This window comes from Zosterops lateralis (genome assembly GCF_965231275.1).
Source record: "Zosterops lateralis genome assembly, chromosome: 36".
Taxonomy (NCBI): Eukaryota; Metazoa; Chordata; class Aves; order Passeriformes; family Zosteropidae; genus Zosterops; species Zosterops lateralis.
In genome coordinates, this window is record NC_139796.1 from 1,372,917 (window position 1) to 1,399,263 (window position 26,347).

At 48.9% G+C, this 26,347-nt stretch overlaps 1 protein-coding gene across 1 annotated transcript; it reads right to left on the bottom strand.

Annotated features, from left to right (window-relative positions):
• Positions 1 to 341: 341 nt before the first annotated feature.
• Positions 342 to 25,918, bottom strand: LOC310921741 (long-chain fatty acid transport protein 1-like; the record flags this gene model as incomplete). Its single annotated transcript, XM_083881961.1, has 13 exons — positions 342 to 499; positions 1,163 to 1,309; positions 3,940 to 4,104; positions 7,833 to 7,970; positions 8,423 to 8,456; positions 9,811 to 10,011; positions 13,194 to 13,403; positions 15,729 to 15,838; positions 17,599 to 17,690; positions 19,831 to 19,900; positions 22,579 to 22,755; positions 25,197 to 25,554; positions 25,910 to 25,918. The coding sequence occupies 13 exons, from the start codon at positions 25,916 to 25,918 to the stop codon at positions 342 to 344; spliced, it is 1,869 nt and encodes a 622-aa protein (XP_083738087.1).
• Positions 25,919 to 26,347: the final 429 nt, after the last annotated feature.

A 26,347-nucleotide genomic window follows, 5' to 3' on the forward strand; every position in this document is an offset into this window, starting at 1 on the left:
CTCAGAACTGGGATTTCCCTGTCATACATCTCCATGTCCAGGAGGATATTTAGATTTTCAGGATCCCAGAAGGTTTTTGGGGTTCAGAACCCAAATTTCCCCGTACTGATCCTCTCCCACATCTCCCCGTCCAGGGGAATATTCAGATTTCCAGGATCCCATCAGGATTTCCAGTCTCAGAACCGACATTTCCCAGCACAGATCCTGTCCCTCATCTCCCTGTCCAGGGGAATTTGGGATTTCCAGTCTCAGAACCGACATTTCCCGGCACAGATCCTGTCCCTCATCTCCCCGTCCAGGGGAATATTCAGATTTCCAGGATCCCAGGAGGTTTCTGGGGCTCAGAACCGACACTTCCCAGCACAGATCCTGTCCCTCATCTCCCCGTCCAGGGTGACGTATCTGCCCCTGGGGGGGTCCAGCACGAACAGGGGGTCGGGCACCCGCCGGGGGTCCCAGCCCTCCCCCCGCAGCCGCGTCTTCTGCAGCTTGAACGTCCCTGGGGGGGGGAAACAGCTGTGAGAGTGGGGGTGGAGACTGCCCGGACAGACCACGCCCCTCGGGCCACGCCCCTTAAAGCCACGCCCCTTTAGGACCCACAATTTTTAAGCCTCGTCCCTTTAAACCACAAACCTTTGGGCCACACCCATTAAAGCTACACCTTAATTAGGCCACACCCCTCTAGGGCCACACCCCCTAAAGCCACTCTTTCGTTAGACCACACCCCTCTAGGCCACACCCCTTTAGGCCACGCCCCTTAAACACACACTGTCATTAAATCACACCCTATTAGGCCACACCCCGTTAGGCCACACCCTTTAAAGACACTATTTTACTAGGCCACACCCCTTTAGGCCACGCCCCTTAGAGCCACACTGACACTGGACCACACCCCTTTAGGCCACGCCCCTTAAACCCACACTGTCATTAGACCACACCCCTCTAGGCCACATCCCTTAAAGCCACACCCCTTTGGGCCACACCCCTTTAAGCCCCACCCCTTTAATCTCCATTGAGCCCCACTCATTTATGCTCCATCCCTTTGGCCCCGCCCCTTTAAGCCCCACGCCTTTAAGCCCCATTCAGCCCCACCCATTTAGGCCCAACCCCTTTAAGCCCCGCCCCACTAAGCCCCGCCCCTCTAGCCCCGCCCATGCCGTACCTGTGGTGTCCAGGTGTGTCCGGAGGCGGATGAAGACGGGCCGGGCGAAGGGGGGCAGGGCCGAGCTCAGGGCCTGGTACAGCCCGGCCACGTCCAGCCCGGCCTGGGGGTCAGCGATGGCCGCCATCCCCGCCCGGCCCTCCACGCCTGGAGTGGGGAAACAACCCAGATTTGGGTTAAAAACTGAAACCCCACACCTGACCCCACACCTGACCCCTGTCCTGACCCCTGTCCTGACCCCTGGCCTGGGGGTCAGCGATGGCCGCCATCCCCGCCCGGCCCTCCACGCCTGGAGTGGGGAAATACCCAGATTTGGGGTGTCTTTATCCCTGACCCCTGTCCCCTGTCCTGCCCCACACCTGACTCCTGACCCCTGTCCTGGCCCCTGACCCCTGTCCTGGCCCAGCCCGGCCACGTCCACTCTGGCCTGGGGGTTAAAAATGGGGATTTGGGGTGAAAAAATGGGAATTTTTTGGGGAAAAAATGGGAGTTTTGGGGGAAAAAATGGGGATTTTGTGGGAAAAATTTTGAATTTTGGGGTTTCTTAAATCCAATCCCAGTCCTGGTACAGCCCCAGGCCCTCCACCCCTGGATTGGGGAGAAAAACTGGGAATTTGGGGTAAAAAAGTGGGAATTTGGGGTGAAGAAATGGGACTTTTTGGGGAAAAAAATGGGAATTTTAAATCCAATCCCACTCCTGGTAAAGCCCCATGTCTACCACTCCTGCAGTGGGGAGAAAAAAACAGGATTTTGGTTAAAAATTGGAATTTGGGGTGAAAAAAATGGGAATTTTGGGTGAAAAAATGGGAATTTGGGCATTTCTTAAATCCAATCCCAGTCCTGGTACAGCTCCAGGCCTGCCCGGCCCTGCACTCCTGAAATGGGGAGAAAATGGGAATTTGGGGTTAAAAAACTGGAATTTTGGTTAAAAATGGGAATTTGGGGGGAAAAAATGGGAGTTTTGGGGGAAAAAATGGGAATTTTGTGGGAAAAAATGGGAATTTTGTGGGAAAAAATTTGAATTTTGAGGTTTCTTAAATCCAATCCCAGTCCTGGTACAGCCCCAGGCCCTCCATCCCTGGATTAGGGGGAAAAAATGGGGATTTTGGGTGGAAAAATGGGATTTTGGGGTGAAAAAATGGGAATTTGGGAGTTTCCTAAATCCAATCCCAGTCCTGCCCCAATTCTCCCAAATTTTTTTTGGGAATTCCCAGCAGTCCCAACACCCCCAAATTTCTCCCAAATCTCTTCCAAATCTCTCCCAATTTTAGCTGGAACAAACTGGAATTTTTTTCTCTCATTCTTGCCCCATTATCCCAAATTTTTTGGGGGGGATTTACCAGGAATTTCAATGCCATAAACCCCCAAATTTCCCTCAAATCTCCTTTTTCCCACCTCAATTTTCCTGAGAAAATCCCACCAGATTTTCCCCCCATTCCTGCCCCATTATCCCAAATATTTTTTGGGATTTACCAGGAATTTCAACACCCTAAACCCCCAAATCTCTCCCAGTTTTACCTGGAACAAATTGGAATTTTTTCTTCCCATTCCCACTCCGTTATCCCAATTTTTTGGGGGAATTTACCAGGAATTTCAACACCCCAAACCCCCAAATCTCTCCCAGTTTTACCTGGAACAAACTGGAATTTTTTCTCCCCATTCCCACCCCATTATCCCAAATATTTTTGGGATTTACCTGGAATTTTGACCCCGTAAGCCCCCAAATTTCTCCCAAATCTCTCCCAAATTTCCCTTTTCCCACCCCAATTTTACCTGGATCAACGTTGGATTTTTTCCCCCCATTCCCAAGGGATTTTCCATCATTCCCACCCCGTCATTATGAATTTTTTTGGGATTTACCTGGAATTTCAACACCATAAACCCCCAAATCTCTCCCAATTCTCACCCAATTTTTCCTGGAACAACCTGGAATTTTTTCCCCCATTCCCCCTCCATTATCCCAAATATTTTTGGAATTTATTTGGAATTTTGACCCCATAAACCCCCAAATCTCCCCCAAATCTCCCCCAATTTTCCCAGGAACACCCTGTAATTTTTCCCCCGTTATCTCAGATTTATTTTGTGATTTACCAGGGATCTCCACCCCATAAACCCCCAAATCTTCCCCAAATCTCCCCCAATTTTCCCTGGAACAACCTGGAAATTTTCCCCCCATTCCCCCTCCATTCTCCCAAATATTTTTGGAATTTACCTGGAATTTTGACCCCATAAACCCCCAAATCTCCCCCAAATCTCCCCCAATTTTCCCTGGAACACCCTGGAATTTTTCCCCCATTATCCCAAATTTATTTTGGGATTTACCAGGAATCTCCACCCCATAGACCCCCAAACCTCTCCCAATTTTCCCTGGAACAACCGGGATTATTTTTCCCCCCATTCCCTGCTCCATTATCCCAAATATTTTTTGGGATTTACCAGGAATTTCAACACCATAAACCCCCAAATCTCCCCCAATTTTTCCTGGAACAAACTGGAATTTTTTCTCCCCATTCCCACCCCGTTATCCCAATTTTTTGGGGGAATTAACCAGGAATCCCAATGTTATAAATCCCCAAATCTGCCAATTTTCCCTGGAACAACTTGGAATTTTTTCCCTCATTCCCCCTCCATTATCCCAAATATTTTTGGAATTTATTTGAAATTTTGACCCCATAAACCCCCAAATCTCCCCCAAATCTCTCCCAAATCTCCCCCAATTTTCGCTGTAACACCCTGTTATTTTTTCCCCATTATCCCGGATTTATTTCTGGATTTACCAGGGATCTCCACCCCGTAAACCACGACCCCGGCGTGTCCCAGGAGGCGGCTCAGGGCGGCCTCGACCTCCGCGCTGGAGACGTTTTCCCCCCGCCAGCGGAACGAGTCCCCGGCCCGGTCACGGAAATATAAATATCCCAAATCATCCATCACCAGGATGTCACCTAAAAATGGGAAAATAAAAAAAATAATGGGAAATCACAGCTGGGAATGGGGAAAAAATCCCCCAAAAAATCCCAAATAAATTCAACCTGGGGATGGGAAATAAATAGAGAGAGCCCAGATCATCCATCACCAGGATGTCACCTGGAACAGGGGAAATAAAAATAAATTTATGGGAAAAATCCCAAAAAAATTCCACTCAGAATGGGGGGAAAATCCCCCAAAAATTCCTGAGAAATCCCAGCTCGGAATGGAAAATAAATCCCCCAAAAATTCCTGAGAAATCCCAGCTATGAATGGGGAAAAATACTAAAAATATTCCTGAGAAATCACAAGTGGGAATGGGGAAAAATCCCCAAAATTACCACTGAGAATGGGGAAAAAATCCTGAAAAAATTACCCTGAAAATGGGGAAAAATAATAAAAAAATCCCACCTGAGAATGGGGAAAAATCCCTCCAAATTTCCCTTCAGAATAGAGAAAAAAATCCCAAAAAATTCCCAAAAAAATCCCATCTGGGAATGGGGAAAAATGCCCAAAAATTTCCCGACAGAATGGAGAGAAAATCTCCCCAAAAATCCCAAATAAATTCAACCTGGGAATGGGGAATAAATACAAATATCCCAAATCATCCATCACCAGGATGTCACCTAAAAATGGGAAAAATAAAATAAATTAATGGGAAAAATCCCCAAAAAATTCCACTCAGAATGGAGGAAAAAATCCCCCTAAAAATTCCAAATAAATTCAACCTGGGGATGGGAAATAAATACAAATATCCCAAATATAGGACATCCCCTAAAATAGAAATATCCCAAATCATCCATCACCAGGATGTCACTTAAAAATGGGAAAAATAAAATAAATTAATGGGAAAAATCCCCCAAAAATTCCACTCAGAATGGAGGAAAATCCCCCCAAAAATTCAACCTGGGAATGGGAAATAAATACAAATATCCCAAATCATCCATCACCAGGATGTCACCTAAAACAAGGGAAAAGTAAAAAAAATTAATGGGAAATTCCAGCTGGGAATGGGGAAAAAATCCCCAAAAAATTCCACTCAGAATGGAGGAAAAAATCCCCCCAAAATTCCTGAGAAATCCCAGCTATGAATGGGGAAAAATACTAAAGAAAATTCCTGAGAAATCACAAGTGGGAATGGGGAAAAATCCCCAAAATTACCACTCAGAATGGGGAAAAAATCCTGAAAAAATTACCCTGAAAATGGGGAAAAATAATAAAAAAATCCCACCTGAGAATGGGGAAAAATCCCTCCAAATTTCCCTTCAGAATAGAGAAAAAAATCCCAAAAAATTCCCAAAAAAATCCCATCTGGGAATGGGGAAAAATGCCCAAAAATTTCCCTACAGAATGGAGAGAAAATCTCCCCAAAAATCCCAAATAAATTCAACCTGGGAATGGGAAATAAATACAAATATCCCAAATCATCCATCACCAGGATGTCACCTAAAAATAGGAAAATAAAAATAAAATTCATGGGAAAAATCCCCAAAAAATTCCACTCAGAATGGAGGAAAAAATCCCCCCAAAAATCCCAAATAAATTCAACCTGGGGATGGGAAATAAATACAAATATCCCAAATATAGGACATCCCCCAAAATATAAATATCCCAGCTCATCCATCACCAGGATGTCACCTGGAACAGGGAAAATAAAACAAAATTAATGGGAAAAATCCCCAAAAAATCCACTCAGAATGGAGAAAAAATCCTGAAAAAATTACCCTGAAAATGGGGAAAAAATAATAAGAAAGATTCCACCTGGGAATGGGGAAAAATCCCTCCAAATTTCCCTTCAGAATAGAGAAAAAAATCCCAAAAAAATTCCCAAAAAAATCCCATCTGGGAATGGGGAAAAATGCCCAAAAATTTCCCTACAGAATGGAGAGAAAATCTCCCCAAAAATCCCAAATAAATTCAACCTGGGGATGGGGAATAAAAAAAAATCCCCCAAAAAATCTCACCTGACAGGTGCACCCGGTCACCCCTGGCCAGGTGAAATCCCGGGATTTGGGGCTGGAATTCCAGGAATTTTGGGAATTCTCACTTGACAGGTGCACCTGGTCACCCCTGGCTGGGATTTGGGGCTGGAATTTTGGGGAATTTTGGGATTCTCACCTGACAGGTACACCTGGTCTTCCCTGTCCAGGATTTGGGAATTCTCACCTGACAGATACACCTGGTCCCCCCTGTCCAGGGTTTTAGGATGACTCACCTGACAGGTACACCTGGTCCCCCTGTCCAGGGTTTTAGGATGACTCACCTGACAGATACACCTGGTCTCCCCTGTCCAGGGTTTGGGATTCTCACCTGACAGATACACCTGGTCTCCCCTGGCCAGGATTCGGAAATTCTCACCTGACAGGTACACCTGGTCCCCCTGTCCAGGGTTTTAGGATGACTCACCTGACAGATACACCTGGTCTCCCCTGTCCAGGGTTTTAGGATGACTCACCTGACAGATACACCTGGTCTCCCCTGTCCAGGGTTTGGGAATTCTCACCTGACAGATACACCTGGTCTCCCTCGTCCAGGATTTGGGAATTCTCACCTGACAGGTACACCTGGTCTCCCTCGTCCAGGATTTTGGGATTCTCACCTGACAGATACACCTGGTCTCCCCTGTCCAGGGTTTGGGAATTCTCACCTGACAGATACACCTGGTCTCCCCTGTCCAGGGTTTGGGAATTCTCACCTGACAGATACACCTGGTCTCCCTCGTCCAGGATTTGGGAATTCTCACCTGACAGGTACACCTGGTCTCCCTCGTCCAGGATTTGGGATTCTCACCTGACAGATACACCTGGTCCCCCCTGTCCAGGGTTTTGGGATTCTCACCTGACAGGTACACCTGGTCTCCCTCGTCCAGGATTTGGGATTCTCACCTGACAGATACACCTGGTCCCCCCTGTCCAGGATTTGGGATTCTCACCTGACAGGTACACCTGGTCACCCCTGTCCAGGATTTTGGGATTCTCACCTGACAGGTAGACCTGGTCTCCCTCGTCCAGGATTTGGGAATTCTCACCTGACAGGTACACCTGGTCCCCCCTGTCCAGGATTTGGGATTCTCACCTGACAGATACACCTGGTCCCCCCTGTCCAGGGTTTTGGGATTCTCACCTGACAGATACACCTGGTCTCCCTCGTCCAGGGTTTTAGGATGACTCACCTGACAGGTACACCTGGTCTCCCTCGTCCAGGGTTTTAGGATGACTCACCTGACAGGTACACCTGGTCCCCCCTGTCCAGGGTTTTGGGATTCTCACCTGACAGATACACCTGGTCCCCCCTGTCCAGGATTTTGGGATTCTCACCTGACAGATACACCTGGTCTCCCTCGTCCAGGGTTTTAGGATGACTCACCTGACAGGTACACCTGGTCTCCCTCGTCCAGGGTTTTAGGATGACTCACCTGACAGATACACCTGGTCTCCCCTGTCCAGGGTTTGGGAATTCTCACCTGACAGGTACACCTGGTCTCCCTCGTCCAGGGTTTTAGGATGACTCACCTGACAGGTAGACCTGGTCAACCCTGGCCAGGATTTTGGGAATTCTCACCTGACAGGTACACCTGGACCCCCTGTCCAGGGTTTTAGGATGACTCACCTGACAGGTACACCTGGTCCCCCCTGGCCAGGATTTGGGAATTCTCACCTGACAGATACACCTGGTCTCCCTCGTCCAGGGTTTTAGGATGACTCACCTGACAGGTACACCTGGTCTCCCTCGTCCAGCACGTCGCGGGCGATTTTGCGGCTCGTGGCCCCGGGGGTGACGTACCCGTCGAAGCGGCGCAGGGGATCCCGCTGCTCGATGCGGCCCACGAGGAGACCCGGCTCTCCTGGGGAATTACACACCAAAAATCATCAAAATCCATGGGAAACCCATGGGAAACATGGGAATTACAGCCCAAAATCCATGGGAAAATGGGATCCCGCTGCTCGATGCGGCCCATCAGGAGACCCGGCTCTCCTGGGGGGATGGCAGAACAAAAATCATCAAAATCCATGGGAAACCCATGGGAAACATGGGAATTACAGCCCAAAATCCAGGGGAAAATGGGATCCCGCTGCTCGATGCGGCCCACGAGGACACCCGGCTCTCCTGGGGAATTACACACCAAAAATCACACAAATCTATGGGAATTACAGCCCAAAATCCATGGGAAAATGGGATCCTGCTGGTCGATGCGGCCCACCAGCACACCCGGCTCTCCTGGGGGGTGGCGGAACAAAAATCACCCAAATCCATGGGAATTACAGTCCAAAATCCATGGGAAATGTGGGATCCCACTGGTCGATGCGGCCCACCAGGAGACCCGGCTCACCTGGGGGAATTACAGCCCAAAAATCACACAAATCCATGGGAATTACAGCCCAAAAAATCCTCCAAAATCCAGGGGAGTTACAGCCCAAAAATCACCCAAATCCATGGGAATTACAGCCCAAAATCCATGGGAATTACAGCCCAAAAATCACCCAAAATCCATGGGAATTACAGCCCAAAATCCATGGGAATTACAGCCCAAATATCACACAAAATCCATGGGAATTACAGCCCAAAATCACCCAAATCCATGGGAATTACAGCCCAAAAATCACCCAAATCCATGGGAATTACAGCCCAAAATCCATGGGAATTACAGCCCAAATATCACACAAAATCCATGGGAATTACAGCCCAAAATCACCCAAATCCATGGGAATTACAGCCCAAAAATCACCCAAAATCCATGGGAATTACAGCCCAAAATCCATGGGAATTACAGCCCAAAAATCCCCCAAAATCCATGGGAATTACAGCCCAAAATCCATGGGAATTACAGCCCAAAATCCATGGGAATTACAGCCCAAAAATCCCCCAAAATCCATGGGAATTACAGCCCAAAATCCATGGGAAAGTCATGGGAATTACAGCCCAAAAATCCATGGAAAACCCATGGGAATTACAGCCCAAAAATCCATGGAAAACCCATGGGAATTACAGCCCCAAAATCCATGGAAAACCCATGGGAATTACAGCCCAAATATCACACAAAATCCATGGGAATTTACAGCCCAAAAATCACCCAAATCCGTGGAATTGCAGCCCAAAAATCACCCAAAATCCATGGGAATTACAGCCCAAAAATCACCCAAATCCATGGGAATTGCAGCCCAAAAATCACCCAAAACCCACGGGAATTACAGCCCAAAAATCCCCCAAATCCATGGGAATTACAGCCCAAAAATCCCCCAAATCCATGGGAATTACAGCCCAAAAATCACCCAAATCCGTGGGAATTACAGCCCAAAAATCAGCCAAAATCCATGGGATTTACAGCCCAAAAATCCATGGAAAACCCATGGGATTTACAGCCCAAAAATCCCTCAAATCCATGGGAATTACAGCCCAAAAATCACCCAAAATCCATGGGAAATCCATGGGAATGGGAGCCCAAAAATCCATGGAAAATCCATGGAAAACCCACAGGAGTTACAGCCCAAAAATCAGCCAAAATCCATGAGAAATCCATGGGAATGGGAGCCCAAAAATCCATGGAAAATCCATGGAAAACCCACAGGAGTTACAGCCCAAAATTTCATGGAAAAATGGGATCCCGCTGGTCATTTTGGGCTAAAACTGGGCTAAAAATGGGATTAAAATGGGAAATTTTGGGTTAAAAATGGGAATTTTTTGGCTATAACTGGGAATTTTTGGTGTAAGACTGGGAATTTTTGGTGTAAAGGCAGGAAATTGTGTATTTGTGTCCCACCTGGCTGGCAGGGCACGGCCCGGCCCCGGCGGTCGCGCAGCAGCGACAGCGACTCGGGCTCGGCGCGGAGCAGGTGAACCGGGTACACCCCGGGGAACAGGAGACTCAGGAACCCACAGGCCCCAACCTGGGCAGGAAATAAACTGAATAACCCAGAGATAACGGGGGAAAAATGGGGAAAATATGGGGAAAAAATGAGGGGAAAATGGGGGAAAAAAGTGGGGAAAAATGGGGGGAAAATGGGGAAAAAATGGGGAAAAATTAGGAAAAAATTGGGAAAAAATGGGGAAAAAAGTGGGGGAAAATGGGGGGAAATGCGGGAAAATGAGGAAAAATGGGGGAAAAATGGGGGAAAATTAAGGAACATGGGGGGAAATGGGGAAAAAATGGGGAAAATTTTGGGAAAAAATCGGGGGAAAAATGGGGAAAAAAGGGCAAAAAATGGGTGAAAATGGGGAAAAAATGAGGAAAAAAGTGGGGAAAAATGGGGAAAAAACGGCGAAAAATGGGTGAAAAATTAGGAAAAAATTGGGAAAAAATGGGGAAAAAAGTAGGGGAAAATGGGGGGAAAATGGGGGGAAAATGGGGGGAAATTTGGGAAAAAATTGGGGGGAAAATGGGGAAAAAAGGGCAAAAAATGGGTGAAAAATTAGGAAAAAATTGGGAAAATATGGGGGAAGAAATGGGGGGAAAATGGGGAAAAAATGGGGAAAAAGTGGGGGAAAAATGGGGAAAAATGGGGGGAAATTGGATGAAAAATGGGGAAAAATGGGGGAAAAATGGGGGAAAATGGGGAAAAAAGTTGGGAAAAATGGGGAAAAAAGTGGGGAAAAATGGGGGGAAAATGGGGAAAAAATGGGGGAAAAATGGGGAAAAATTAGGAAAAAATTGGGAAAAAATGGGGAAAAAAGTGGGGGAAAATGGGGGGAAATGCGGGAAAATGAGGAAAAATGGGGGAAAAATGGGGGAAAATTAAGGAACATGGGGGGAAATGGGGAAAAAAATGGGGAAAATTTTGGGAAAAAATCGGGGGTAAAATGGGGAAAAAGGGCGAAAAATGGGTGAAAATGGGGAAAAAATGAGGAAAAAAGTGGGGAAAAATGGGGAAAAACCGGCGAAAAATGGGTGAAAAATTAGGAAAAAATTGGGAAAAAATGGGGAAAAAAGTGGGGGAAAATGGGGGGAAAATGGGGGGAAAATGGGGGGAAAATGGGGGGAAAATGGGGGGAAATTTGGGAAAAAATTGGGGGAAAAATGGGGAAAAAAGGGCAAAAAATGGGTGAAAAATTAGGAAAAAATTGGGAAAATATGGGGGAAAAAATGGGGGGAAAATGGGGAAAAAACGGGGAAAAAGTGGGGGAAAAATGGGGGGAAATTGGATGAAAAATGGGGAAAAATGGGGGGACATGGGGGGAAAGTGGGGGAAAATGGGGAAAAAATGGGGGAAAATGGGAGGAAAATGGGGGAAAGTGGGGGAAAAATGGGAAAAAATGGGGGAAAAGTGGGGAAAAAATCAGGGGGAAAATGGGGAAATTGGGGGAAATGTGGGAAAACGGGGGAAAATGAGGAAAATCACCCGAAATTCCAAGGGAAATCCAGCCCAGAAAGAAGAAATTTTGGGGAAATGGGAAAGGGGAAAAAAATGGGGAAATCGGGGGGAAATGGAGAAATTAGATTTTTTTTCCTGGATTTCCCCATTTTTTCCCTGATTTTTTCCAGAATTTTTTCCTGATTTTTCCCCAATCTTTCTCATTTTTTCCCCAATCTTTTCCCAATTTCCCCCATTTTCACCCAATTTTCCCCTGATTTTTCCCTGATTTTTTTTCCCAATAATTTTCCCCCAATCCTTTCCCAATTTTTTCACCAATTATTTTTTGGGTTTTTTTCCCATTTTTCCCCAATCCTTTCCCATTTTCCCCCCCATTTTCCCCCACTTTTTCCCAGATTTTTCCCCCAATTTTTTTCCATTTTTTCCCAATTTTTTCCCAATGTTTCCCAGATTTTTTCCCCAATTTTTTCTCAGTTTTTCCTCAATTGTTCCCCCATTTTTCACCTGATTTTTTTCCTGATTTTTCCCCTGATTTTTTCCCCAATATTTTCCCATTTTTTCCCTGATTTTTTCCCCATTTTCCCCTGGATTTTTCCGCATTTTTTCACGGATTTTTTTTCCATTTTTTCCCTGATTTTTTTCCCCTTTTTTCCCCATTTCCCCCCAATTTTTTCCCATTTTTTCCCTGAATTTTTTTCCCAATTTTTCCCATTTTTTGCCAATTTTTTCCCCATTTTTTCCCCCAATTTCCCCCCAATTTTTTCCCCTTTTTTCTCCAATTTTCCCCGAATTTTTTTCCCACTTTTTCCTCTGATTTTTCCCAGATCTTTCCCCTGATATTCCCCACCTTCCCATCGATGTTGGCCACGCTGCAGTTGCACTCGGTGGCTTCATAGAATTCTATTTTATTTTCTATTTTTTTCCCCATTTTTCCCTGATTGTTCCTTCATTTTCCTCCCAATTTTTCCCAGATTTTTCCCCCTTTTTTTTCCCCAATTTCCTCCCATTTTTTTCCCGATTTTTATGGGATTTTTCCACAATTTTTTCCCATTTTCCCATTGATTTTTCCCCCATTTTTCCCCCCATTTTTTCCAGATTTTTTCCTGGATTTTTCCCATTTCCCCCCTATTTTTTCCCTGATTTTTTTCCCAATTTTTCCCGGATTTTTCCCAATTTTTCCTCCCATTTTTTCCCCATATTTTCCCCTCATTTTTCCCAATTTTTCCCCAGATTTTTCCCTTTTTTCCCCTGATTTTCCCCCAATTTTTTCCCAGTTTTTCCCCCGATTTTTCCCCAATTTTTCCCCAATTTCTTCCCAATTTTTCCCCAATTTTTTCCCATTTTTTCCCCAGATTTTTCCCGATTTTTCCCGATTTTCCCCTGATTTTCCCCCAATTTTTTCCCAATTTTTCCCCCGATTTTTCCCCAATTTTTCCCCAATTTCTTCCCAATTTTTCCCCAATTTTTTCCCATTTTTCCCCCAAATTTTCCCCAATTTTTTCCCAATTTTTTCCCAATTTTTCCCCAATTTTTTCCCAATTTTTCCCCAATTTCTTCCCAATTTTTCCCCAATTTTTTCCCCAAATTTTCCCCAATTTTTTCCCAATTTTTTCCCAATTTTTTCCCAATTTTTTCCCAATTTTTCCCCAATTTTTTCCCAATTTTTCCCCAATTTTTTCCCCAATTTTTCCCCAATTTTTTCCCAATTTTTCTCCAATTTTTCCCCAATTTTTCCCCAATTTTTCCCCCAATATCCCCACCTTGCCATCGATGTTGGCCACGCTGCAGTTGCACTCGGTGGCCCCGTAGAACTCCCCGATGCGGCTGAGACGGAACCTCTGCTGGAACTGGGGCCAGAGCTGGGCCCGGAGCCCGTTCCCCAGGGCCAGGCGGACACGGTGATGGAGCTCTGCTGGGGTTTGGGGCTGGGCCAGGAGAAACCTGCACAGCTCACCGATGTACTGGATAACCTGGGGGAGAAATAAATCAAATAAATATCCCAATAAATGGGGTTTGGGGCTGGGCCCGGAGCCCGTTCCCCAGGGCCAGGCGGACACGGTGACGGTGCTCAGCCTCGGACACGGGCTGGGCCAGCAGGAACCTGCACAGCTCCCCGATGTACTGGATTACCTGGGGAAATAATAACAAATAAATATCCCAAATGTGGGGTTTGGGGCTGGGCCCGGAGCCCGTTCCCCAGGGCCAGGCGGACACGGTGGAGCTGCTCAGCCTCGGACACGGGCTGGGCCAGGAGAAACCTGCACAGCTCACCGATGTATTGAATTACCTGAGAGAGAAAAATAAAATAAATATCCCAAATGTGGGGTTTGGGGCTGGGCCCGGAGCCCGTTCCCCAGGGCCAGGCGGACACGGTGACGGAGCTCAGCCTCGGACACGGGCTGGGCCAGCAGGAACCTGCACAGCTCACCGATGTACTGGATAACCTGAGACAGATATAAACCCAATAAATACCCCAATAAATGGGATTTGGGGCTGGGCCCGGAGCCCGTTCCCCAGGGCCAGGCGGACACGGTGGAGCTGCTCTGCCGGGGTTTGGGGCTGGGCCAGGAGGAACCTGCACAGCTCACCGATGTATTGAATTACCTGGGGGAGAAATAAACAAAATAAATATCCCAAATGTGGGGTTTGGGGCTGGGCCAGAGCCCGTTCCCCAGGGCCAGGCGGACACGGTGACGGAGCTCAGCCTCGGACACGGGCTGGGCCAGGAGGAACCTGCACAGCTCACCGATATATTGAATAACCTGGGCGAAAATAACAGATAAAATACCCAAAATATGGGATACAGAGTGAAATAATGGGGTTTGGGGCTGGGCCCGGAGCCCGTTCCCCAGGGCCAGGCGGACACGGTGACGGTGTTCTGCCTCGGACACGGGCTGGGCCAGCAGGAACCTGCACAGCTCACCGATGTACTGGATAACCTGAGAGAGAAAATAATGGGGTTTGGGGGAAAAAACCCCGAAAAAATGGGGTTTGGGGTCACCAGGGGCTGGGCCAGGAGGTACCTGCACAGCTCCCTGATGTATTGAATTACCTGGGGGGGGAATAATGGATAAAATATTGTATTTGGGGTGAAAAACTGGGGTTTGGGGCTGGCCCAGAGCCCGTTCCCCAGGGCCAGGCAGACTGGGTGCTGGAGTTCTGATGGGGACACGGGCTGGGACAGCAGGAACCTGCACAGCTCACTGATGTATTGAATTACCTGGGGGGAAATAATGGGGTTTGGGGGAAAAAAACCCGAAAAAATCGGGTTTGGGGTCACCAGGGGCTGGGCCAGCAGGTGCCTGCACAGCTCCCTGATGTACTGGATTACCTGGGGGAAAATAATGGGGTTTGGGGTCAAAATACGGGGTTTGGGGGGAAAAAACCCCAAGAAAATGGGGTTTGGGGCTGGGCCAGGAGGTACCTGCACAGCTCCCCATGGACTGGATCACCTGGGGGGAAATAACAGATAAAATACCCAAAATATGAGATATAGAGTGACATAATGGGGTTTGGGGTCAGGCCAGCAGGTACCGGCACAGCTCACCAATGTACTGGATAACCTGGGGGGAAATCCCAAAAAATATGCAGGATTTGGGGTCAAAAACTGGGGTTTTGGGAAAAAAAAACCCAAAAAAATGGGATTTCAGGACAAAAAATAACCAAAAAATTGGGTTTGGGGTGAAAAAAATGGGTTTGGGGGAAAAAATACAAAACAAAAAAGGGGTTTGGGAGGAAAAAATACCAAAATAAATGGGGAAAAAAAGGGAAAATGGGAGGAAAGGGGGAAAATGGGGCAAGTGGGGGAAATGGGGGGAAAAGGTGGAAAAAAGGGAAAAATGGGGCAGAAAAAAGGGAAATGTGGAGGGAAATGAGGGGAAGAATGGGGGGAAATGGGGCAAAAATGAGGAAAAATAGTGGAAAAAATGGGGGGAAATGGGAAAAATGGATGAAAAATGAGGAAAAAAAGGGGGAAAATGGGGAAAATAGGAGAAAGGAAGGAAATGGAGGAGAAATGGGGAAATAATGAAGGGAAAAAAGGGAAAAATTGAGAGAACTTGGGGAAACTAAGGAAAAATGGGAAAAAGGAGGGAAAATGAGGGAGAGAAGGGGGGAAAAAGAGGAAAAAATGGGGGGAAATAAAGGAAAATAGCAGAAAAATTCGGGGAAAAAGTGGGAAATGGAGCGAAAATGGAGATAAATAAGTGGGAAAACAGTAGAAAAATGGGGAGAAATGGAGAAAAAAAGAGAAAACTTGGGGGAAAGAGGGAAAATCCCCCGGGTTTGGGTCTCACCGTGCAGCGATATTTGACACAATCCTCCCAAAACCTGGAGGCCGAAAACTTCCCGCGCAGGACGACGGTGAGGCCGTGGAGGAGACACTGCCCCACGCCGATGATGTTCCCTGGGGATTTGGGGGAAATTTGGGATAAAATTGGGGTATTTAGGATGGTTTGGGGTGGGTCAGGCACTGCCCCACGCCGATGATGTTCCCTGGGGATTTGGGGTGAATTTGGGGTAAATTTGGGATGTTTGGGGTGGGTCAGGCACTGCCCCACGCCGATGATGTTCCCTGGGGAAAATTTGGGGTGAATTTGGGATAAAATTGGGATGTTTGGGGTGGGTCAGACACTGCCCCACGCCGATGATGTTCCCTGGGGGATTCGGGGGAAATTTGGGGGTTTTGAGATAAATCTGGGGGGTTTGGGATGGGTCAGACACTGCCCCACACCGATGATGTTCCCTGGGAAATTTGGGGTGAATTTGGGGGTTTTGGGGTAAATTTGGGGGTTTTGGGGTGTTTGGGGTGGATCAGACACTGCCCCACGCCGATGATGTTACCTGGGGAGATTTGGGGGAAACTTGGGGTGAATTTGGGATAAATTTGGGGTGGGTTTGGGGTGGGTCAGGCACTGCCCCACAGCGATGATGTTTCCTGGGGAGATTTGGGATAAATTCAGGATTTTTGGGGTGTTTGGGATGGGTTTGGGACATTTGGGATGGGTTTGGGGTGGAGCTGACACTGCCCCACAGCGATGATGTTTCCTGGGAGATTTGGGAGAAATTTGGGGTAAATTTGGGGTAAATTTGGGGGTTTTGGGGTGGATCAGACACTGCCCCACGCTGATGATGTTACCTGGGGAATTTGGGGGAAATTTGGGGGAAATTTGGGGGAAATTTGGGGGTTTGGGGTGGGTCAGACACTGCCCCACGCCGATGATGTTCCCTGGGGGATTCGGGGGAAATTTGGGGGTTTTGGGATAAATTTGGGGTGTTTGGGATGGGTCAGACACTGCCCCACACCGATGATGTTTCCTGGGAGATTTTGGGATAAATTTGGGATAAATTTGGGGTTTTTGGGGTAGATCAGGCACTGCCCCACGCCGATGATGTTCCCTGGGAAATTTGGGGGAAATTCAGGATTTTTGGGGTGTTTGGGGTGGGTCAGGCACTGCCCCACACCGATGATGTTATCTGGGAGATTTGAGGGAAATTTGGGGTGAATTTGGGGTAAATTTGGGGGTTTGGGGTGGGTCAGGCACTGCCCCACAGCGATGATGTTACCTGGGGAGATTTGGGAGAAATTTGGGGTGAATTTGGGGGTTTTGGGATAAATTTGGGGTGTTTGGGGTGGGTTTTGGGGTGGGTCAGGCACTGCCCCACGCCGATGATGTTCCCTGGGAGATTTGGGATAAATCTGGGCTGGATTTGGGATAAATTCAGGACGGGTTTGTGATGGATTTGGGATATTTGGGATGGATTTGGGATGTTTGGGGATGGAGGAAGGGAGAGAGGAAGGGAGACAAAGGAAGAGGAAAAGGAGAAAGGAAGAGGAGGAAGAAGAAGAAGGAGAAGGCGGGGAAGAGGAAGAGGAAGAGGAAGAGGAGGAGGAAGAGGATGAAGGAGAAGAGGAAGATAAAGAGGATGAGGGGGAGGAAGAGAAAAAAGAGAAAGAAGAGGAAGAGGAGGAAGAGGAAGAAGAAGAGGAAAATGAGGAAGAGAAGGAAGAGGAGGAAGGGCAAGAGGAGGAGGAAGAAGAGGAGGAGAAGGAGGAAGAAGAGAAAGGGGAAGAGGATGAGGATGAGGAAGAGGAAGATGAGGAGGAGAAGGAAGAGGAGGAGGAAGAAGAGGATGAGGAAGATGAGGAAGGCTGTCCCCGCTGACCTGCAGAGTGGTAGAGGGGCAGGCAGGTGTAGATGACGTCATCGGGCCGCAGCCGGAAGGCGAAATAGGCAAAGGCGGCGATTCGGTAATACCTGAGACACACCCACAGGGACACGCCCACCTGAGACACACCCACAGCTCACCTGGACACGCCCACCTGAGACACGCCCACCTGAGACACACCCACAGCTCACCTGGACACGCCCACCTGAGACACGCCCACCTGAGACACACCCACAGCTCACCTGGACACACCCACAGGGACACGCCCACCTGAGACACACCCACCTGAGACACACCCACCTGAGACACACCCACAGCTCACCTGAGACACACCCACCTGAGACACACCCACAGGGACACGCCCACCTGAGACACACCCACAGCTCACCTGGACACGCCCACCTGAGACACACCCACCTGAGACACACCCACAGGGACACGCCCACCTGAGACACACCCACAGCTCACCTGGACACGCCCACCTGAGACACACCCACAGCTCACCTGGACACGCCCACCTGAGACACACCCACCTGAGACACACCCACAGGGACACGCCCACCTGAGACACACCCACCTGAGACACACCCACAGGGACACACCCACAGCTCACCTGGGACACACCCACAGGGACACGCCCACCTGAGACACACCCACCTGAGACACACCCACAGGGACACGCCCATTGCACACCTGGGACACACCCACAGCTCACCTGGACACGCCCATTGCACACCTGGGACACACCCACAGCTCACCTGAGACACACCTACAGGTGACCTGGACACGCCCATTGCACACCTGGGACACACCCACAGCTCACCTGAGACACGCCCACCTGGGACACCCCCACAGCTCACCTGGGACACACCTAGATGGGACACGCCCACCTCAGACACACCCACATGGGTCACATCCACAGCTCACCCGGGACACGCCCACCTGGGACACGCCCATCTGGGACAGGACACACCCACTGCACACCAGGGACACGTCCCCCCCTCAGACACACCCACCCCCAAGACACGCCCACACGAGACAGGCCCACCTGGGCTGGGACACGCCCACAGCACACCTGGACACGCCCACAGCACACCTGGGCTGGGACACACCCACAGCACACCAAAACCACACCTGGGCTGGGTGGGGACACACCCACAGTGCACCTGGACACGCTCAGGGACACGTCCATGACCACACCCATTCCCTGACCACGCCCATCCCTGACCACACCCATTCCCTGACCACGCCCATCCCCGACCACACCCATTCCCTGACCACGCCCATCCCCGACCACACCCATCTCTGACCACACCCACCCCCTGACCACACCCACCCCCTGACCACACCCATCCCTGACCACACCCACCCCTGACCACGCCCATCCCTGACCACACCCACCCCTGGCCACACCCATCCCTGACCACACCCATCCCTGACCACACCCACCCCTGACCACACCTACCCCTGACCACACCCATCCCTGACCACACCTACCCCTGACCACACCTACCCCTGACCACACCCATCCCTGACCACACCCATCCCTGACCACACCCACCCCTGACCACACCCATCCCTGACCACACCCATCCCTGACCACACCCATCCCTGACCACACCCATCTCTGACCACACCCATCCCTGACCACACCTACCCCTGACCACGCCCATCCCTGACCACACCCACCCCTGACCACACCCACCCCTGACCACACCTACCCCTGACCACGCCCACCCCTGACCACACCCATCCCTGACCACACCCACCCCTGACCCCACCCACCCCTGGCCACACCCACCCCTGACCACACCCATCCCTGACCACACCCACCCCTGACCACACCCATCCCTGACCACACCCACCCCTGACCACACCCACCCCTGACCACACCCATCCCTGACCACACCCATCCCTGACCACACCCATCCCTGACCACACCCATCCCTGACCACACCCATTCCCTGACCACGCCCATTCCCTGACCACGCCCATTCCCTGACCACGCCCATTCCCTGACCACGCCCACCCCTGACCACGCCCACCCCTGGCCACACCCATCCCTGACCACACCCATCCCTGACCACACCCATCCCTGACCACACCCACCCCTGACCACACCCACCCCTGACCACACCCATCCCTGACCACACCTACCCCTGACCACGCCCACCACTGACCACACCCACCCCCGGCCCCGCCCCGGCCCCGCCCCGGCCCCGCCCTGACCTGCTGTGCACCACAATGGCCGCCTTGGGCATCCCGGTGGTGCCCGACGTGTAGATGTAAAACAGCCGGTCTGGAATAGAGAAAAACAGGGAAAATTTGGGAAAAATCCAAGAAAATCCAAAATTTAGAATTTCCCCCCATTTTCCCATCATTTTCCCCTATTTTTTCCCCCTTTTTTCCATTTTTTTTTCCAAATTTTTCTTCCATTTTTCCCTGTTTCGCCCATTTCCCCTCATTTTGTTCCCCATTTTTCTCTCCTTTTTTCCTGATTTTTCTCTCAAGTTTTTTTATTTCCCCCCATCTTCCTCCCATTTCTCCCCCACTTTTCTCCTCATTTTTTTCTCCTTTTTTCCTGTTTTTCCCCTGATTTTTTCTTCATTCCCCCTCAGATCCCCCCATTTTTCCCTGTTTTGCCTCCATTTTTCCTCAGCTTTTTTCTCCTTTTATTCCAGTGTTTTTCCCCATATTTTCTTCATTTTGCCCTGGTTTTTTCCTGTATTTCCCCCCTTTTTTTCCCCCATTTTCCCAGTTTTTCCCTGTTTTCCATCCAGGCCCTTCCCGGGGCAGTTCCCAGGGGGGATTTGAGGACTCATTTCCTCCCCATTTTTCCTCCATTTTTTCTCCAAATTTTTTCTCCCATTTTTCCCCATTTCCCTCCATTTCCCCCCAAATTTTCCCCTTTTTTCTCCTTTTTTTCCCCCATTTCTGCCCATTTTCCTCCAAAATTTACCCTTTTTTTCACCCATTTTCCCCTCATTTCCCCTCCATTTTCCTCCAACTTTTTCCCCATTTTCCCCCCATTTTTTCCCTGTTTTTTCCCCATTTCCTCCCCCATTTCCCCCCAGATTTTCCCCATTTTCCCCCCATTTTTCCCCCATTTCTCCCTCATTTTCCCCCAAATTTTCCCCATTTTCCCGTTTTTTACCGTTTTTTTCTCCTATTTCTCCTCCATTTCCCCCCAAATTTTTCCCCATTTTTCCTCATTTCCCCCCCAATTTTCCCCTTTTTCCCCCCATTTTTTCCCCAATTTTTCCCTTGTTTTCCCCCATTTCTCCTCCATTTTCCCCCAAATTTTCCCCCAATTTTTTCCCCTTTTTTCCCCCATTTTCCCCCAAATTTTCCCCTTTTTTCCCCTCATTTCCCCCCATTATTTACTGTCCAGTCCCCTGTTTGGGGGGTGTCCCAGGGGGGATTTGGGGACTCATTTCCCCCATTTTCCCCATTTCTCCCCCAATTTTCCCCCTTTTTTTCCCCCCATTTCCCCCCATTTTCCCCCAAATTTTCCCCCATTTTTCCTCATTTTCCCCCCATTCTTTCCCCATTTACCCCGTTTTTTCCCATTTTCTCCCCATTTTTTCCCCATTTTTTCCCTGTGTTTTTCCCCATTTCACCCCCATTTTCCCCCCACTTTTTCCCTATTTTTCCCCCCATTTCTCCTCCATTTTTCCCCAAATTTTCCCCTTTTTTCCCCATTTCCCCCCCCATGTTCACCCATTTTTTTCCCTCTTTCTCTCCATTTTCCCCCCATTTCCCCCTCATTTTCCCCAATTTTTCCCCCATTTCTCCTCCATTTTCCCCCAAATTTTCCCCCCATTTTTTCCCCAAATTTTCCCCTTTTTTCCCCCCATTTCCCGCATTATTTACCGTCCAGTCCCCTGTTTGGGGGCTGTCCCAGGGGGGATTTGGGGACTCATTTCCCCCATTTCTCCCCCATTTTCCCCCAAATTTTCCCCCATTTTTCCTCATTTTCCCCCCATTTACCCCCCCGTTTTTTCCCATTTTCTCCCCATTTCCCCCCATTTTTTCCCTGTTTTTTCCCCATTTCCTCCCCCATTTTCCCCCAGATTTTCCCCATTTTCCCCTGTTTTTTTACCTGTTTTTTCTCCTATTTCTCCTCCATTTCCCCCAAATTTTCCCCTTTTTTCCCCATTTTTTCCCCATTTTCCCCCAAATTTTTCCCCATTTTTCCCCATTTCCCCCCAATTTTCCCCTTTTTCCCCCCCATTTTTTCCCCAATTTTTCCCTTGTTTTCCCCCCATTTCTCCTCCATTTCCCCCCAAATTTTCCCCCAAAATTTTCCCCTTTTTTCCCCCATTTTCCCCCAAATTTTCCCCTTTTTTCCCCCTATTTCCCCCCCCCCTTATTTACCGTCCAGGCCCCTGTTTGGGGGCTGTCCCAGGGGGGATTTGGGGGCCCATTTTCCCCATTTTCCCTCAAATTTCCCCCTTTTTTTTTGCCCTTTTTTTCCCCCCATTTCTCCCCATTTCCCCCTCATTTTCCCCCAAATTTTCCCCCATTTTTCCTCATTTCCCCCCATTTTCCCCATTTACCCCCCCGTTTTTTCCCATTTTCCCCCCATTTTTACCATCCAGGTCCCTGCTGTCCCGGGGGGAGATTTCAGGGCCCATTTCCCCCCCATTTTTTCCCCATTTTTCCCCCTTTTTTTCCCCCATTTCTCCCCCATTTTCCCCAAAATTTTCCCCCATTTTTCCCCCCATTTCTCCCCCATTTTCCCCCCCATTTATCCCCCAAATTTCCCCCCATTTTTCCCCCATTTCCCCCCCAATTTTCCCCATTTTTCCCCCATTTCTCCCTCACTCCCCCCCAGATTTTCCCCTTTTTTCCCCCCATTTTTTCCCTGTTTTTTCCCCATTTTCCCCCACATTTTTCCCCATTTTCCCCCAATTTTTCCCCCAAATTTTCCCCTTTTTTCTCCCCCATTTTCCCTGTTTTCCCCCCGTTATTTACCGTCCAGGCCCCTGTTTGGGGGTTCTCCCAGGGGGGTTTTGGGGAGCCTCTCCAGGAGCGGCTCCAGGGCCCGGGACCCCCCCGGGGGCGGCCCCGACCCCGCCCAGCCCCAGGTGAGGCTCTGCAGGTGCGGGGGCAGCAGCGGGAGAACCTCGGACACAGCTGGGAATGGGGAGAGAGTCATTAAAAATGGGAAAAGTCATTAAAAACAGGAGAAAATTCATCAAAAATGGGAAAATATTCATTAAAAACGGGAGAAAATTCAATGGAAATGGCAGAAAATTCATTTAATAAATGAGGAAATCATTAAAAACGGGAGAAAATTTATTGAGAATGGGAGAAAATTGATTGAAAATGGGAGAAAATTGATTGAAAATGAGAGAAAATTAATTGAAAGTGGGAGAAAATTAATTTAAAATGGGAAAAAATCATTAAAAATGGGAGAAAAATCGTTAAAAAGGGGGAAATTAATGAAAAACCGGAAAAAAATAATTAAAAATGGGGGAAAAGTAATTAAAATGGGAAAATTAATTTAAAACTGAAAAAAATCATTAAAAATGGGAAAAGTCATTAAAAACGGGAAAATATTAATTAAAAACAGGAGAAAATTCAATGGAAATGGCAGAAAATTCATTTAATAAATGAGGAAATCATTAAAAACGGGAGAAAATTTATTGAGAATGGGAGAAAATTGATTGAAAATGGGAGAAAATTGATTGAAAATGGGAGAAAATTCATTGAAAATGGGAGAAAATTGATTGAAAATGGGAGAAAATTAATTTAAAATGGGAGAAATTAATTGAAAATCGGAGAAAATTATTTGAAAAGGGGAGAAAATTCATTAAAGGAGGGGATTGTTAAAAATGGGAGAAAATTCATCAAAAATGGAGGGGAAATCAGTTAAAAATGGGGAAAAGTCATTAAAAACGGGAGAAAATTCATTAAAACGGAGAAAAAATCATTGGAAATGGGGGAAAAGTCGTCAAAAAACAGGAGAAAATTCATTAAAACCAGAAAAATCAATAAAATTCATTGAAAAGGGAGGAAAAGTCAGTGACAACTGGGGAAAAAAATCATTAAAAATGGCAGAAAATTCATTAAAAATGGGGGGGAAATTGTTAACAACGGGGAAAAGTCATTGAAAAGGGGGAAAAAGTCATTGAAAATGGGAGAAAATTCATTAAAAAGGGAAAAAAATTCATTAAAATGGGGAAAAATTCATTAAAAAGGGAAAAACATTCATTAAAACCGGGGGGAAATTCATTAAATCAGGAGAAAAATAATTAAAAACGGGAAAAAAAATTCCTGGAAAACCAAAATAATTTCATGAAATCTTCCTCTGCCCCCAACACACCTCCCCTGCTCACCTGGACTCACCTGTGCCCACCTGAGACACTCCCCCAACTCACCTGAGCCCACCTGGACTCACCTGGACTCACCTGTGCTCACCTGGACTCACCTGAGCTCACCTGGACTCACCTGTGCTCACCTGGACTCACCTGGACTCACCTGTGCTCACCTGGACTCACCTGAGCTCACCTGGACTCACCTGTGCTCACCTGGACTCACCTGAGCTCACCTGGACTCACCTGAGCCCACCTGGACTCACCTGGACTCACTTGTGCTCACCTGGACTCACTTGTGCTCACCTGGACTCACCTGTGCTCACCTGACACAGTCCCCCAATTCACCTGGACTCACCTGAGCTCACCTGGACTCACTGGACTCACCTGAGCTCCTCCTGTGCTCACCTGAGCTCACCTGGACTCACCTGTGCCCCTCTCCCTCTCACCTGAGCTCACCTGTCCCCAGCTCAGCCCCATAGATGAGCACTCTGGCCCCAGCACAGGTGAGCCCGTGGAGCAGCCCGTCCCCTCTCAGGTGTGAGTTCAGCAGGACTCACCTGAGCTGAGCTCAGCCCCATAGATGAGCACCTTGGCCCCGGCACAGGTGAGTCCATGGAGCAGCCCCTCCTGAGCTCACCTGGACTCACCTGAGCTGAGCTCAGCCCCATAGATGAGCACCTTGGCCCCGGCACAGGTGTGAGTTCAGCAGGACTCACCTGAGCTCACCTGGACTTACCTGAGCTGAGCTCAGCCCCATAGATGAGCACCTTGGCCCCAGCACAGGTGAGCCCGTGGAGCAGCCCCTCCCCTCTCAGGTGTGAATTCAGCAGGACTCACCTGTCCCCAGCTCAGCCCCATAGATGAGCACCTTGGCCCCAGCACAGGTGAGCCCATGGAGCAGCCCGTCCCCTCTCAGGTGTGAGTTCAGCAGGACTCACCTGAGCTCACCTGGACTCACCTGAGCTGAGCTCAGCCCCATAGATGAGCACCTTGGCCCCAGCACAGGTGAGCCCATGGAGCAGCCCGTCCCCTCTCAGGTGTGAGTTCAGCAGGACTCACCTGAGCTGAGCTCACTGCCATAGATGAGCACCTTGGCCCCGGCACAGGTGAGCCCGTGGACCAGCCCATCCCCTCTCAGGTGTGAATTCAGCAGGACTCACCTGAGCTCACCTGGACTCACCTGAGCTGAGCTCAGCCCCATAGATGAGCACCTTGGCCCCAGCACAGGTGAGGCCGTGGAGCAGCCCGTCCCCTCTCAGGTGAGAGTTCAGCAGGACTCACCTGTCCCCAGCTCAGCCCCATAGATGAGCACCTTGGCCCCGGCACAGGTGAGCCCATGCACCAGCCCGTCCCCTCTCAGGTGTGAATTCAGCAGCGCCGCCTCCACGCCGGCCTTGGCCAGGCCCAGCCACAGCCCCACGAACTCGGGCCTGGACTCCATGAAAATCCCAACCCTGTCCCCAGGTGAGAGCCCCAGGTGCGGGCACAGGTGGGACACGCTGTTGGAAAACTCGTCCAGGTGTCGGAAGGTCCACACAGCGCCCGACGCCGCGTCCACCAGCGCGGCCTTGTCCGGCCGGAGCCGCGCGGTCAGCGAGAACAGCGACGGCACGGAGTGACCGCGGCGACGCTGCCACCACAGACACAACCGGACACGGAGCAGGACCCACAGGCCGCTGGGAAAAATGGGAAATTTGGTTAATTTGGGGGAATTTTGGGGATTTTTTTTGGAATTTTACAGTGAAATTTGGGGATTCCAGAGTGAAATTTGGGTTAAACCAGAGAATTGCCACAGGTTGTGATGGACACAGAGATGGACACAAAGACCAGTGGAGAAAACAGAGAAAAAATGGGAAATTTGGTGAATTCGGGGGAATTTTTGGTGAATTTTTGGGAATTTTAGAGTGAAATTTGGGGGTTTTACACTGAAATTTTGGGGTTTTAGAGTGAAATTGGGGTTAAACCAGAGAATTGCTGCAGGTTGCACCGGACATGGAGCAGGACCCAGAGACTGCTGGAAATAAAGGGGATTTTGGTGAATTTTGGTGAATTTTTGGGGAATTTTTGAGAAATTTATAGTGAAATTTGGGGGTTTTGGAGTGAAATTTGGGATGAAATTGGTCTGAACCCATTGAAAATGGGACTCAACCTGAGAATTGCTGCAGGTTGCGCTGGACACGGAGCAGGACCCAGAGACTGCTGGAAAAAATGGGAAATTTGGTGATTTTTGGGTGAATTTTTGGGGATTTCAGAGTAAAATTTGGGTATTTTGGGGTGAAATTGAGAACAGAGAGGGGACGGAGTGACCGCGGCGACGCTGCCACCACAGAGAGCACCGGACACGGACCAGGACCCACAGGCCGCTGGGAAAAATGGGAAATTTGGTTAATTTGGGGGAATTTTGGGGAATTTTTGGGAATTTT